Consider the following 16,711-nt stretch of genomic DNA (forward strand, 5'->3'; position numbering starts at 1 on the left):
AACTCTGTTTGCCCAGGAAAACTCTAAGATGTGACGGAGAGCAGCAGAAAAATATATTAAGTTAACCTTGACTACTGAGTACTTAATATTTTATTCTGCTACTTTTATCTTGTTTGGGAATAATGACCACTTGGGTTCATGTAAATATCATTATTATATTATTTGATTACACAAAAAATTTAAATAATGTATGCAATCAGAAAAAACTGTCATTTCCAGTATTATAGCAAGGTAAACAATTTTAGCCCAGAAACTAAATAGACACACACATGAATTTAGGGTTTATTATTGTAACCATAACAATAAGGTGGATCTCTCTTTATTTTGACCATCACTTCAATCATAATTGTTCTTTTTATCACAGGCAATAGTTATAATAGTGCACTTTTTATATTTAAATTATGATACAGACATTTCTTTTTTTAAACACCTTATTCTACTGACCCTTATGAATGGAGAATAGTTTACAATCTTAGCCAGAGTTGGGTCAATGAAAGTGAAGGTGACGTGGTGATGAGAGAGATGAAACTGGTGATGGTGAGCAATCATAAAGTGTGTACGGACAGTGAGGCAAACAACTCTGTACAGTTTCTCTTGTGATGATGGCTACACAACAGGTGAGGTGGCAGACGGACAGGTCAAAGGGACAAGGCTATAAAAGCAAGAGATGAAGCGGATAAGCAAGCATTCAGTATGCATGGGAGAAATCATGTGCCTGTCAGGGTTTGGTTATCTTAATTAATTGAATATTCCTGGGTCAGTCGAAGTCTCCGTGCATGATCAGCTCAATATGCGTCTGCTGCAAAGTTTCCAGCTCACTCAGCCGTCATCCACCCGTCTCACATCACACACATTCCAGTTACCAGAGATAAGCGTGACAGAAGAGACGTGAGATATAAACAATGATGATTGGAGAAGTAAGATGAGAGCCACTTGTCAGTACTGCTATTGAAGTCGTTCTTGAGTGCAGAAAAAGAAAGAGAGAGGTAATGAGAAGCAAAATAGAATTAAATTCTTGAATTAGCTCTTGATATATTTTTGTTGGCATTAAATCTAGTAAAAAATGACACGAGAAAGCAGATAAATAAAATAAATAAATAAATGATTAAATAAATAAATGCATTAATGAATTAATAAATAAATAAATAAATGGATAGTTAAGTGGACAAATATAAAAAACAAAAAAAATATATACCGTTTAAATAAAGAGAACTGTAGCATGTATCTCTCTGAAAACATTCTGCACTTTTGTTGCATATTGTGCTGTATGGAAGACTGGTGATGAACATCGACTAGTCTGACAGAGTGCCGGAGTAATACATGACTGTCCGAGTTGCTACGTCTGCTTGCAGGATGGTGCGACTCTCAGTGACGAGCGTGGGCGCAGTGATGGACTACTTGGCTTGTTGGTGAACACTGAAGTGAGGAGCACGTGGGGGGAGTTTGGAGGCTCTTTGCTTGCTTCCCATTTTGAAGTCCTGTTCGACAAGAAATTGACATCACAAGCTTTTTTCAAGTCCGGCATTATGAAAATGTCCATTGATGGATTTCCTTTGTGTTTTTATTTTTTTGTGTAAGTTTTTTATTTTGTTCCGAGTCAGTAGGTGAATACTATGGCAATAGGAGACAAGCTCGACAAGAAAGGTGGCTTCTGTTTGATCCACAGGCCAGGAATGCTCTTCTCATTCAATCTGGGCACAAACAGCTGTGATGAGGTTCATGGAACTATTCACGCGTAGTGTTTGTTTTTTTTTCATATAGTAATGTTCATATTTCTGTTTAAAATCAAAAATACTTTTCTTCAGAGCAACAAGGGGTCCAATGCGAAAAATCTTAGGTGCATTGCTTCATTTTGTCTCTGAGTAAAACGAAAATACAAAACAGATCAAAACTTGAAACGAACACCTGTTAAAAAAAAAGGAACTGGTCAGCTTCCCCATCTTTCTCCGACACTGCAGCGTGTTTCCAGTTACTGCCTTTACTGCTATCACTGTGCTACTGACATCCTCAAAAGAAAAATGTAAACATAAATAAAAACTAAATAAAAAAATATCTTTTTTTCACATTCACTTACTTAGCTTACTTTCTTGGTTTTCTTTACCTCAGGAGAAGACACTGCTGGACGTCCAGGATGTCGTTTCTCCTGAGAAAATCAGGACCTTTTGTTCCACTTGCTGAAGTGGTAGCAGGTTGCTAACTCTTAGGGTTCATCTGCTGAGAGATACATCTATATTTCTTTCAGTATGGACTGGTAATTGCATGTTGCTTGATAATGATATGAGCGCACTGGTTAATTTGAAGAGTAAATCTTGAGAACTGTCGCAAGACTTATTATTTTTCTTTTTGGTGTCAGATACTGTATTACAATGATATGGTAGAGACTAGCCTATCTGATCATGTCAGCATCCTTTAGCAGGCTGATTTGCTAACTGGCATGCACATTAGCACTTCAAAATTCCTAGTTTGATCTGTGAAGCTGTATCTATGATGGATACCAAACTGCTCATTCACATATTATTATATTTTTTTTCATTAAAGGGTGATTCCTTAACACTTCTTTCTCATTTAAGGGAAGGAATCCGAGTGATCCAAACGTTAAAAAGAACGTTGAGTTGGAAAAAATAAAAGCATGAGGGGGGAAAAAAAGGCTCAATCCTTGCTATGGTCAAGCACCTTCAATAACTTAGTCAAGGAAGAATAGGAGTAGCTCATGGCTTGCAGGGATACTTGGAGATGAAGTTACACTGTCTTCTTTCCGGTGTGGTTCAGGCATCCTGCTGCGCAGTCTAGCTCTCTATCCTACGGTTGGGATTGGGTTCCGTTGGAGGACAGCAGTCGGGTTCTCTCTTTTGCTGAGCCTCTGCGCTGCAGAACTCCCCCGCTGCCTCCTATGCCTCCGCCATCTGCTCGGTCGCCCCACTCACACCTGTCGCCCCCACCCTCGGAGCGCCTCGAGTTTTGGCGGGTGGGGGTCCCGTGAGGCCGGCCGTTCTTCTCATCTGGGAAGGGATCAGTAGAAGAGGACAGGAAAGTCACTTTACATGTAAACATGCTGCAGAGTCTGTGATTCAGGGCTGGAAATTAATGTGGCCCTGAAAATCAGCACTATCTTTCTTAATATTCTTTTGACAAGTCAGGTTTTCAAATGGCAACTACCGTTCTCCCTTGGCCTTGTCCACTGTAGGTGATGAGAGCCTATGACCTTTAAAGGGAATTCTTAGCAAAACAACAAAACAGAGTACTGTTTGAACATAAAAACAACCATGCTGTTAGGTTTTCATGCGACACAAACCAACTCTGCAATAATGTAAGCCTTTTAGCTGAAAACATTTCACAAATTAACAAAACTCATATAACAGACTGTGAAGAAATAACAGTTTTGATGTTATAGTTTCTATGATATGTGTTGCAGAGATATAAACCGAAGTTAGCATGTCAACCAGATAGACCTAGCCCAGTCTAAAGCTCCTGTGCTATCAATATAAATACCAACTATACCTGAGCTCCCAGTCCGGACCGGTAGATGAACAGCTATCCCAGCCAACTGGCAGCTAAAGTAAGCTGCAATTACTGGCTGCACTGGTGATACACTGGCCCGTGTGTTTGAGTATGAATTTGACAGGTGGCCAATTCATACATATTGCCTATTTACAAACGCTACATTTTTTTATAAGCACCAAAAACAATATACCAATATTTTCCTGTGAACAGTCAAACAAGTTTATAGGAAAAGGAAATCAATAATGTGGTATGTAAAACCCAAAATGTAAACATGTTTATTTGTAATTGTGTTATAGAAACACAAATAAAAAAGAAAATTGTCTCATTGAGGAACAAGATGGCCCCTGTATGTACCTATACAAAAGGGTTAAGGGGAAAAACTAAAAGCAGTCTCACCAGATAGGGCTTGCACCATGGGTTGATCATGGGAGCTGAGAAGCTGAGCTTGAATCGTTTCCACCACTCGTCTGAACCTGCGACTCGGACCTGGAGACGCACCAGGGCACACAAATGTTATTAGGTAGGTATCTATATTGTTTTACCGGGAAATATGCCCAGATGTCCCTCCAGATTTTCACTATTCATCATCTTTTCTGTTGAACATCAATTGGGAGGCAGTGACATGAAAACAACCTAAGATTCTCTACGTTTACACGACTTGGAACCTGGAACACATTCCCACCCTGAACATGATGTCAGAGGAAAAATGACCGCCATGGGAATATAATCTTTCATGCATATTTCCCAAAATGTTAAACTATTGTTTTAACTCGTTACAATCATGAAAAAGTCCCCATTGAAAGGGGTTAACTGTCCACCCTACTTGCCTGATATGAGGGTGAATGTCACGCTGTAGATTCCTGTCTCCCTCCTGCCCTCCCTCTCGGTCCTCTCCCTGTCCCGCTCCCTCTCGCCTTCGGAGAAGGCAATGTCCACCTGAAACTTGACGGGCTTCTGGAAGACGGAAGGGCCGCCGGAGGATTTGTACTCGGCCCGGAAGCTGGTCTGGGAGAGGACGCTGTGGCTGAGCGACGGGATCTGGGTGGTGGGGAGAAAGAGAAGAAGCAGAGAGACCGACAGACTTACGAGGCGGGAGAGGTACGGGGGCCAACGTGAGTATAGGGAGACAAAGGGTGAGGGTGAGGAGAAGAGAGAAAGAGTGAGCCATTGGTGAAAGCAAAGTGATCCATCAACATGCCTCGAGTGAGCAAGACTGAAATAAAGAAAAAACAGAAATAATGAAAGAAATGAAGTGCGTAAAGTATGAGAGTGAAGTGCTAGTAGCTTTGACAGTGAGAGCCATGCTTTCTAGAAACAAGATGCCTGAAAGACAGACAGCATCAGATACTCACAGACAGGAAGGCGTGGACAATGTCAGCTTTGACAGAACTCAGAGGTTTGTCTCTGATCACCACAAAGATCTGCTCCTCTTTTTCCAAGCCGATGAAGTTTCCAAACCACGACTTCTTAGCCAGCCTGGTAACCAGACAGAAAATTATGCGGTTCAGGGCTCAACACTAACTTTTAAAAAGTGGTATTAGCACCACCAAGTCCTATGGAAAAGCTTAAGGACTAGCGCGTTGTTCTGAATGCGCATGAAACAAAGATGCAAATTATTTTTAATAGCGTTTTTCTTTTTTTAACAAAGTTGTTTGCAGGCTTGGCAATAAGGTAATGAATCTAATTGTGGTTACGTCAGATTAATAACTGTGATATCACAATGTTTAAACAAAGTAAACCATATGTTCACTACAGAGCAGCATCTTTCCTCAGGCTGTGACACTCCTTAATTAATTTCCAGCACACGTTCATATAAATTATACATTTGAAGCTGCTGTAAGAGATGTCATCTTTCTGGCTAACTTCCTGTCCATTTGCTGTTAGCAATCTCCCATAGAAATAGAAACAGCCAATCCTGTCACCGATGGTCATGTCAGGTAAACAGAACCATTAGAGAGCACAAAAACACTACCTCGTATTGTGATAACAAGTGAGACCTCAGCAATAATTTCTCTCAAGCAGTGTGACTTACTCGGGGCTGGACTCTGGTGTTAGGCTGGACATGTCTTCTGATGTGGGAACTGAAAAAGATAAACCACTCTTAGAATTAAAATGTGTGTGTTCAATACAAGGATTGGAGCTGCAAATCAAAGGAAATACAATGGAGATTGAATCCGCTGCCATTTTAGATGTCCGTTATATAATGTGCTGAAACAGAAAATATGTATTAAGCACAGAAATCTTTTCAAGCTGATGGCGTATTTAGGTGCAGATTCTGGTGCGTCTGTAAAAAACACACAACATCAACTCCAACACGATGTTAAACAAATCTCACCTTGCAGTTTACGCCGATGGAATCGGGGCGAGCCCAACAGGTTGTTCTTAAAAGAATTGAGGCGAGTCCTCCAGTGGGCGGAACTGCTGGCCGCCATGCCGCTTCCCCCTCCTGGACTTGAGGGCGGAGTCAGCGACAGCGAGCCCACCCCTCCCCCTCCCTCCGCCCGCGAGGAGGACGAGGACGAGGAAGAGGAGGGCGGGGTGGAGGAAGGGTGGTGAGGGTGGTGGACAGGGGTGCCCAAGGGTGTGGGCAACGGAGAGCCTTGGGGAGTGACCTGCGGCACAGAGTGGGCAGAGTTTGGGTAGAAGCTCTTAGTCACTGACTTTAGGACAGAGGACGAGGGGAAGAAGAAACGGGGGATGGGTGACAGCAGCGGAGAAGGGGAGGGTGAGCGGGAGGATGGGTTGTGCAGAGGCAGGGATTTGATGGGCTGCAGGTGGGGTCGGTCGGCAGGTCCCTTGGTGGGCAGGGTCTGGGTCTTTGGGTTGGGGGGAGCTTTGGGCTTGTCATGAGCCCGTGCTGAGCGAGGAGTGGTGGTGCTTCCCTGTTTGGGCTCCTTTGAGAGGGGGGTAGCGGTGGCAGAGGTGACGTCTGATTGGCTGAAAGTGAAGACGGGGCTCTGATAGGACTGGGGAGTGGGTTTGTGGGGTGGGAGAGATGGATAACAAGAAAGAGAGGGGATGGAACATGGAGAAAGGATGGAAATGAATACCATGCTTCATGACAAGAAAGAGTGCATCTTGTGAGTAGTGAAAGTGTTGTATGTAATACTAACAGTGCTGACTATTTTGTGTAATATGTGAGTGAGGGGTTTAGTGACAGTTGTGGCAGTGACAGGGTTAAGAATGCAGTGACAAAAGACAGTGGCAGTGAAGGTGTAACTGTGCAGTTAAGCTTTATTAATTTACCATTGACTATCTTAATGCTGTTTTGAACATCAACAAACTATCCTGTAAACCCAAATAATTCATCTAATATATGGTACTATGTTAGCATGCTATATGTTTATTTCTTAACAACTGTGAATACAATAAGTTCATGCAAGGTGAGGAAGAGAAGTGACATGAAGACAGAAAAAAATGCCAAGTAACCTTCTGTTGGGTGAGCGATTTATTTGGAAGAATTGGTTCTGTGAAGGGTTTTAAAAGTGTCTGAGGAGCTTGTAAATGGATACTTTAGGTGGTTGTGTAATGTGGCTGGAATTTCTTGAAGAAGTCTAGTGCAGGGGTTGGGTAATATCCGCAATATCTCTTTCCCATCAAACAAGAACTGCTTCTGGAACCAGTTCCGCTCAAGATTCTTGATCAAACCTGAGTTTCCACCAGTTTTGAGAGGAACCATTTTAATCAAGTATGTGTCAACAGGGGAGGGCTTTTCAGGTTTTCAACCAATTTATTTTTGATTGAAATGACTGGTCCAAATTAGGTCTAGAAAGTGAGAAGGAACCAGTTCCATGTTGAGGAAAAGGGGCAAATATGTTCATATGTGCCATGGAATTATTATATGTACTATAATAAATAGAACTGGTCAACAGGACTGATGTCACAGAACTGCGAGAGTGTACGTAGCCTAAATATGAGCAACATGTGGACTCAGAGCTGCAATGGAAATGCGAACCATGTTGACTCTGCTAATTGGGAAACACTGCTGTACACAAATTATTCATTAATTTTCACATCTGTCTTAAAAAAAACACTCAGGTGCCCATATAAACATTGAAACACTTTCTACTTGCTGTAATTGTTTCTCCTGTTCATACTGGCTATTAAGAGATTCCTTAGCTGACCATAACCTTAATCTAAAACTACCTCTTTTAATTTACTAGATTAGATTAGATTAGGGGGGAGTTAAATAATACAAATTAATGTTTGAAATTCAGCATTTCATAATGCATGCTTGTATCTTGTTCAAAGACAGTGCAAGTAATCAAAGCAGCATCAGTTATGTACATAGCTTGTCAAAAGTAGGCCAACAGGCCCTTACCCTGGGACTGCTGAGAGGGCTGGAGGAGAGACCAGTTGATGCTCCACTGACAGAGCGAGACCTGACAGAGAGACAAGAGGTCAAAAGACACAAGTATATTTAACAAGCAACTGTGTGCATTCTTGGTATGCAGCGTTTCTTGTATATGATCTGAAGAGGCATACTATACTGAACTGTACCTCTGGCTGTGTGCAGCTGTGTCCAAGGCCCTGCGAGGCGGGGTAGGAGACCCCTGTTCAGTAACACTGAGCACCTCCAGGCTTTTCCTCTCAGGGCGACAGCGGCCGTGGCGCGTCAGCATAGGAGAGTCGACACGCTTTCGAGGAGGGTCTGCTGAGGAACAACACCATTGAGCTATCACAGGGAGGAAAGAAGACCACTCTCACAAACATCCTTTGTTTCATTAGCATGGCAGCAGGGTTATTGTTAAAGTGTTACTTATTTTTTTCTATCCATGAAACCACTTGTCTAACAATCACTTGCTTCCTTCTGGTCAGAGATGTTACTGCATCTTCAACGTCCTGCTCCCTGTTGTCACTCCATCACTATGCATTTATTTCCTCTTTTGCAGTTCTAAAAAGTCTGACTGTGTTGAAAGTGATTTTTCGCTCCCTGCACCATCTGTGCCTGTGATAAACTTAGCTAAATTGCATTTACAGAATAGCGGCCCTCTCCCATTTTGTCCCACGGAGAAATCCTGCAAATGTCCTTCAAAGTCTGGTTTAAACATCACAATTGTTAATTGACAAATGATTTATTGTAGGTAAAATGTCACATGTAGTTCCATAACAATTCAACCATTTAATATCATTTTCAAAGACAAAGCCAGGGAGGCTTTTGCCCACAAAATCAAACCCAACAAGAGGGCAAGCAAACTGTCTTGCAAATTGCTAACTGTGAAAATCACAACAATTGATAAATCCCAGATAATCCCAAATATAGTGGCAGAGGTAATGAGGACCTGTGTGTGGCACCAGACTCACAGACCCTTCAGCTGCTCTCCAGAAACTGAGAATGAGAATGAGCAGCTCCCTTCCATGAGTGGATCCCGCCTGCCCCCTAATGACTGACCTACGTCATTGCGTGGAGGCAAGTCCTCATCCTCATAGCTGGGGTATCGCTCTTTCCTGTCCAGCAGTAGGTAATAGATCATCTTCTCCTGGTTTTCTCTGAGACAAGCAAGGGGAAAGAAAGATGAACATTTGTTGGATGAGATGTTTGAATTTGGAAAGAGAATGATGTGATTAAAAACCTTAAGAGTGGGTTTGAACAGGCCTCTTTCTTATTTATTTATGGATGCACAATTGATTTGTTTATCCACAGCTCTCCACTGAAACATATATATTACTTACACATGTGGACACGTACTTACTCCTTCTCTTAGTATTTCTTCCATAATGCTGTATGTTTAAGAGCTGGATCCTCCAAACAAGCCACAAAAGACAGTCTTTTTTGAGCATAAAATGGTCATTTGAAGCCCTGAATATTACTTTGTTGCGATAAATAAGATTTTTTTTTCTTTTACTTTAAAGCTGACAAGGAGCACCTGACTGCGACACTTCTTTGATATTTGTGTGGCAGGATATGAAAGCCCACTATTCTTTGGAGTATCTTGTTCCTGGATTTGGACACAGCTTCAGTCTATCCACCATCTTGCCTGCTTTAACCCAGTCAATCTGGATCAGAACAGGAGTTTCATGTGGCACGGTGGAGAGGAAACCATATCCCCCTCTTCGCTTTCAATCTGCACTCTAAATATCTGTCCACAACACACAGGGGTCGATAAAAGTATGTGACGTAGTTGACAGAATAACAGTAACTGCTGTACATGATTCAGTAAAACAGTTCTGTAACAACTACCACCTTTTTTTAATTGCTGTTAGCACTGTGTGAGGTGTTATATGTATTTGATATTTTTGCTCTTTTTGCCCGTTTTGTATGCATGCTCCTCTATGAATGTAAAAAGAGTACACAAAATAGTAGAAACACCTTTCAACACAATGCCAGATGATACCACACTATAGCCTCATAATATACATTTTAAGACAAGGAGTCTCCATCATGCCACAAATACAGTCAGGGTTGAAAGAAAAGAAGAAAAAAGACTTACTCTTCACATTGCAAATCACGTGTGAGCTTGACTCGGTCTCGGAAGCATCCCAGCGAGTGCATGCTGTCCAACACATCTGGGTCCAGCTCAGTCAGGGACAGGATTCGCCTCACACACACTCGCCTGGGCGGAGGCTGCTCGGGACACGGCTCGTTACGACCACCCCTGGGAGCCACACACACACGCGATGAAACACGCATGAGTGACACAGATATAATGTACATGATTCAGTATGATGTAACATCACTGTAAATAAGTGTTTCATTCAAGTATGTAAAAGTGAACATATACTCACAGATACCAGGCATGTTTCTGGATGACCTCTAGCTGTAAGGGGTGACAGGGCAGATGGGGCAATTAGTTTCTACAGTCTGTTTAGAGCCAGATGGCTACAGAGCTGTGCTGTGCTAACAGTTCCATCAGACAGTATTGTTATGTGTAGAAATGACAAGTAATCAGTTCTGAATATTATATAATACTGTATAATCACAATTTGCAACTTTGTGATGATTTTTTTAGATGTTTTGATATTTTTTTGAATAACAGAAATTCATGCATTTCTAAGTCTTGCGTTCACATATACAGCATTTTTTCCAGCACATATTTTCCCTAGAGGGCAGTAAAGTCTATAAAGAAGATGCATCAAACTCCAGAGATGAATATTGTGAACATGTCTATTGAGCTTACTAGCTAATCATTTCTTAATTTATATCTAATTAACACCTTTCCAGCTGGACTCGCAAGATCAAGTGATCGTATGATCTCACAAAGCTGTCTTTCCAGGCTTCAAGCTATGCACTTGTGGACTGACACAAAGCAGTTCTATCAATCGGCATCCTCTAAGGAACTACTGGCAGCTATAGGCGAGGCTTAGGTGTGACCACCAGTGAAGTGAGCGAGTGTTAATTGAAAACAAAAACGGCGGCTCTTTGAAAGGATAGCTTAGATGCGGCTGTAGCATTAACTGTATCAAAACTGGAGAATATTTTTCATTAAGAAGAGCAAAGAATGGCACTGAAGGATTTTTCGCAATGGAAAAGACTGAGAGTTTGATTTACCAACAAGCTTCCACTGGTGGTAGATCTCTCCTACTGCTGATCTGATTGGTTGACCCATGATATACGGATGGTTCGTCTAATCACATACCAAGTATTTTTGTAACGTGTCTACCCCAACAGTTCTAGCACTGTCAGATTAGCAGTGCTAACCAAATAACCTGTAGTCTGCCATTGCTGCTGCTGCTTTAGACACATGTTCATTAAATAAAGCCACAGTGAGTAAAACGTACACTGAGATGATGGTGTCATTATTTCCCAAAAACTCAATTTTACATACCTAATTAGATACACAGAAATTGTACATTTGAAAAATGTGCACTTTAGGATGTGTTCTAAAATGTAAAAGAAGTTGATGTGACCCCAATTCATTCTGGTGTTTACACAGGTGTACATTTCAGTAATATACCCCTGCATACAGCCTACATATAAGACTTTTATTGATCCTTGGTGTTTTAGAGCCATTCAGTCCCCTTGTGTATGGACCTGGTGTCTCGTACCGTGAGCCTCTTTTCAGGGTTGACCTCAATCATGCCCTTGAGCAGGGATTGGCAGTCCGGGGGGATGAAGTGGGGCATGTGAAACACCCCGCTCTTCACCTTCTCCAGGAGCTGGCGTAAATTGTCATGGTCAAAAGGCAGGGCACCCTGCAGGAGGAGAAGATGATGGAAGAGACGGGAAGGAAGGAGAAACAGATGTGATCAAATAACTTGACAAAAGAGGGTGAGGGACTGAACTGTATCATTAAAACTGGAGAAGACTTACCACCAACAGAGCAAAGAGGATGACCCCACAGCTCCACACATCTGCTCTCCGCCCATCATATTTCTCTCCCTGCCAAACACACAATCCCCATAAATACCCCTCCGACCACTTGAAAACACAAAGGAACCAAATGAATTGATTAAATAATTTCATCTCATTTAAGGCTTATCCGAGCCTACAGTATATAACGTCCGTTAAAAGGTGTCTCTGTCAAAAGACACCCTTAAATCCATCATGATACAGCACTTAGTCGATCTCAGTCCAATTCACAGAGACACCTTCTTTGTATGAGTGGCATCAGTCACCTCTTCTTAAAAACACCCAAACTAACAGGCTCTTTATACCATTAAGAGTTTATAAATTACTTTTAATGACTTTGGAAAATTCCTGATGTCTTTGTCTTCATTTTATTTAGCTTAGCACTACGTATTTGCCACTAAATGAATAATTTATCAGCATCAATTGCTTAATTTATTACGGTACCAACATTTGAGGAGGAGCAGGACACCTACCCGTATAACTTCAGGGCAAGCATAATGTGGTGATCTAAAATGATAGAGAAACGTGTTACAAGGATTATTAATATGCTTACAATGTGATACAAATGGGCAGAAATATTAATGATACTTAAACTAAAGCATGTACTCATGTACGCATGTAAATAGGCACATCTATTACTGTTTAGGATGTATTTATCTCATGTGGCAACTACTGTGCTTTTTATCGTGAACAAATAAAATATGACCCTTTTATTAATGTGCGCACTCAGTATTTATAAACACACTCACAGCCTAGGTACTCACCCACAGCTGGTCTCTAACAGACTGTCTCCCACCTGTAGGGAGGCCATGCCAAAGTCAGCGATGCGGATGTTGTTCTTCTCATCCAGGAGCAGGTTCTCGGGCTTCAGGTCTCTGTGACTGCACAAACACAACAGACACGTTTAGTCTTCTAGTGACAATCATGGCATGGATCATTCAGATTACCTATGACAGCGAAAGGCTCGAAAAAGTGGCATTTATGTTGGTCCATGCTACAGAAAAGTATATATTACTTGATCAATTGTCACAAAAACTCCCTCTTGTCTAAAATAAATGTAAGAATGAGAAGTGAGTGCAAACATGATCTCAACCTTATAAAGGAGTGACCTATTTAAAATATAGCTATTTTGATGTTTCTGACTAATGCAGAAGAAACTTAGAGGTGGGTGATCTGAATTCATATCACGCTGTATCTAATCGCAGTCACCGTCCACGATCTAATTCTAAGATCTTGATTGTTTAAGGAGTAGGCTATGTATCAACAACATTGGAGCCAAATGGTGTCTTTTCTATACCTCCAAAGAGCTTATTAAGCAAGCAAAAAATCACCCTACACATAACTGGGCCTTTAATTTAAGAACCGCGGGCGTATGCAATATACCAACCAGATGGAATGACTGTGGCAGAAATCCAAAGCAGAGATGATCTGCCTGAAGAACTTCCTGGCCTCTTTTGGAGTCAGCCGGCCCTTCTTCACCAGGTAATCAAACAACTCTCCGCCCGACACATGCTCCAACACCAGGTACCTATCGACACATGGGGACAAGAGTGTGATTTCAAACGTCCAGCTCTAGGAGACAGGGGGAGTGACAAAAGGAATACATGACAATAAATCAAACCTCAGCTGCTTTAAACCAAAAGACAACATCAATTTATGATGTTGGAATCCAGGAGAACAATATCACAATTAAATCTTGTAATTTATGTGCTTTTAAAGGTGCACTATGTAGTTTGGAGGATGACATTTTAATCAGAGAAAGATATTCATTGACTCATTTTTTCATGCCTCAACAAACAAGCTAAACCAATTATCTTTGTTTTGATGACTGAATAGACTGATTAAATAAACTTTGTTTATATTTGGCGGAACCTGCAACCTTTCTAGCTTCAAACAGTGTTATTTTTCTCTGAGAACAACTTGTTTATTCAGTCATGGAAAAAGTGATTATTTCTGAATTATTACCTCTCATTTCTGAGTTTGAATTTCTTTTCCAAAACTAAATAGTCACACAATGTACTCACTTTCAGCCAACCTGCCTGTCTACTCCAGCTGTTTTTAAAACAAATCATTTTTGGGAGGATTTTTATTTTTCATCTCTAAGATCGATCAAAAACTTCAGAGAATTATTGTAGAAGATGAAGGTCAGATGAGAATTAAAGTGTTAAGAGCAGATTAATATAGTTTTTAGAGTAATATCTATATCCGTCCCATTGTAAAGTTCCGCAACAACAGCAAAAAAAAAGCATGCAGGCTGTCCTGAGCCCAATCGCGAAGGCTCTTTTGAATGCAGAGGGGACTCACAGATATTTGTTATTCTCGTAAACATCATGCAGCTTCAGCACATGCGGATGCTCGATCAGTTTCAGAATGGCAATCTCCCTCTCAACCTGGTTAGAGAGAGAAGAGACAGGTGTGAGGAAAAGGAGACAGAAAGAGACGCTGAAGCAGAGCACACACGCCACTCAAGTGTCACATCTGAGGCTACAGAGCCAAGGTTAGTTAATCAACTAACGCAGAAGATAAATATAGAGAACACAGAGGAGTTTGTGTACAGCGGGACACACCTGGCTGTGTACAAAATTAGCATCGTTATCGTCACCGAGGAGCGTCATACTGTACCTTCATCAGGACTGACTCAGACAGCTTCTCTCTGTTGACTATTTTGATCGCCACCTTCTGACCCGTAATACAATGGACCCCGAGCTTGACCAGCCCTGGATGACAGAGATTTAAAGTGGGCAAAAAAAATTTGATAACGGCTCACATTTGAAGATAGTCATTTTATACGCCAAAACGGTTTGTTGTACTCACCTGTCTGCCCCTTCCCAAGCGTTTTTTCCAGTCGGTAGGGCCCAACATATTGAGCTGACTGACTTAGAGACAGTTCCTTACTCATACTGCTCTGACTGGAGGCTAATACACTACTACTACAACTACTACTACTGCTGCTGCTGCTTCTGCTGCTGCTGCACTGTGGTTATTGCAATTACTGTGATATTATACAGCTTATACAGTGTGATACAAGATGGTTCTCAACTGAAGAGGAACCTAGTTGATATCAGTGGTAACACTGCTACTCTGGAGTTACTGGGTGAACATGTGAGAAATGCACAAGCCGATTTACAACATCTGGATGACAAATGAACATCCTCCTCTGAAGCCCCTCCGGTTAATAAACACAGCTAGATATCTGAAAACATGTATGACGTTGATATTCAACAAAAAACAGCTAGCTAGTTGTAGTTTAAAGCAGAGAAACTGGGATGTCAATAAGTTGAAAGGCTGCTTTTTATGCGTTAAATACTGACCACTACCCTAAAGATACACCAGGACAAGGTAGGCGAGCTGATGGGTTTCACTCCTGTACATTAGCTTATTCGTATAACTCGCACTGTGTTACATGTGTGACGTTAACTATGACGGTTAATAAGAACATTAGCGCAGAGAAGCGTTAACGGTTTATAGCTGTTAAAAACAACCAAAAAAAAAAAAAAAAAACAAGTTCGTCCACGTCTACCGCACAGATTTATGACATTCGCCGGCTGAGCAAACCTGCAAAACGTCAAAATACGTCAAGTGGATGTTCGGGACTGACAATTAAATCAGTTGAATTCTCTCCGTCAGGCCTGTTTCACAGGTGCAACAACATGCTATTTTAGCCTCGCCGCCGCTCTCCCACACAGCAGCGAGGCTAGCTTTAGCCTCAACGCCTCGACCGACGGCCGTCTCGCTCGCGCCGCCTGTCAAAAAAACCGACCCCTCCTGAAGTTTCCGGTCATCGCCAAATGGTAAGATTTGTCACACGGCCGCCGCATTCTCGCAATATCTCCCCGCAAAACAACCATCCTCAGCGTAGTCCTCCCCCTCCCTGTCGCTCTCTCCCTCTCTACATCCCTGCGAGTAGCGGATCACAGCATCTTCTTCTCCTCTCTCCTTTGGCGTGTCCTCCTCCCTCACCGGCGGTTACACAGGTAAAAAAAAAACACACAGACACACACACAAAATACAAAACACACAGATGTCCGCAGATCGAGCCGCGCTGCTATCGACCGCCTTGTTCCCCTCTTCACTTCTGATAACAGTTCACGCAGAGTGAAGGCCCCCTGTATGATACTCCCTTCGGTTTTTCTTGCCGTAAATCGATATTTTCTCTCTCCTCTTCCTTCCTTCGTCTCACTCGCATCAGCATCCGGGTCCCACTCTCTCTCCATCCTCTCTCTCTCCTCTCGTCTCTCCTCCCCCGCCCTCCTCCACCTCCTCCTCCTCATCATCTTCCACCACCTCCTCCTCCTCCCGATCATCTTCTCCCGAAAAAAAACCACGCTTATCTCTGCATCCAGCTCGGCAGCGGCCACACTGAGGGCCCCGTGAGCCGCTGCGGACACCTCGTCTCCCCGTTACAGTGTTGCTGTGAGGGACAGTTGTAAACATCATGGTGGAGGATGCTGGGCCGCTCTGGCCCTGTCACGGCCACTTTCGTCCCGCAGGTGGGGTTTTGTTTACAGTCCGATTTGATACCACTGGGATATCTTACAAATATCAATGCCTAAATGTAAAAATACTCCAAAGTGACTGGTACATTAAGTCAGAGAGGCTTCTTGGAGGGGCTCTATGCAGCGCAGAGCTACCAGTGAGAACACTGAGGTCCTGTCCTCGGGATTCTTTTTTGGGTCTTTAATACCTTGAAATACATATTTGGTTACACTTCATAATACCTGTCATACCGTTCAAATAAACCACAAAAATACTTTAAAAAAACTGCAGATTTATAGTGAATTAAACTTAAGTTGATAGTTATTTCACTGTTAAGAAGCAATTAAATGCTTTTATTACCATTTACTGCAATTGTTTATTGGAAAGTGGCAATTGATCCTCATAATACTTTGTAAATGGTTAATAGATACTGTGTAATTGATG

At 42.1% G+C, this 16,711-nt stretch overlaps 1 protein-coding gene across 7 annotated transcripts; it reads right to left on the bottom strand.

Annotated features, from left to right (window-relative positions):
- Positions 1–269: 269 nt before the first annotated feature.
- brsk1a (BR serine/threonine kinase 1a) lies at positions 270–16,011 on the bottom strand. 7 transcript variants are annotated; one of them, XM_030400376.1, is made up of 19 exons: positions 14,606–16,010; positions 14,414–14,508; positions 14,096–14,181; positions 13,179–13,319; positions 12,556–12,672; positions 12,265–12,298; positions 11,753–11,821; positions 11,488–11,634; positions 10,228–10,259; positions 9,933–10,097; positions 8,894–8,991; positions 8,002–8,155; positions 7,823–7,883; positions 5,837–6,467; positions 5,534–5,582; positions 4,854–4,977; positions 4,329–4,582; positions 3,898–3,987; positions 270–3,011 (listed from the first exon to the last, which is right to left on the bottom strand). In XM_030400376.1, exons 1-18 carry the CDS (start codon positions 14,688–14,690, stop codon positions 3,924–3,926), a joined length of 2,406 nt encoding a protein of 801 aa, XP_030256236.1. In that variant the 5' UTR covers positions 14,691–16,010; the 3' UTR covers positions 270–3,011; positions 3,898–3,923. The 7 variants fall into 7 exon arrangements, with proteins under 7 accessions (XP_030256236.1, XP_030256235.1, XP_030256234.1 ...); XM_030400375.1 differs by having other exon boundaries at positions 270–2,999; positions 4,329–4,539; positions 14,606–16,009; XM_030400374.1 differs by having other exon boundaries at positions 4,329–4,539; positions 14,606–16,008.
- Positions 16,012–16,711: the final 700 nt, after the last annotated feature.

Source organism: Sparus aurata, chromosome 20 (assembly GCF_900880675.1).
Source record: "Sparus aurata chromosome 20, fSpaAur1.1, whole genome shotgun sequence".
NCBI lineage: Eukaryota > Metazoa > Chordata > Actinopteri > Spariformes > Sparidae > Sparus > Sparus aurata.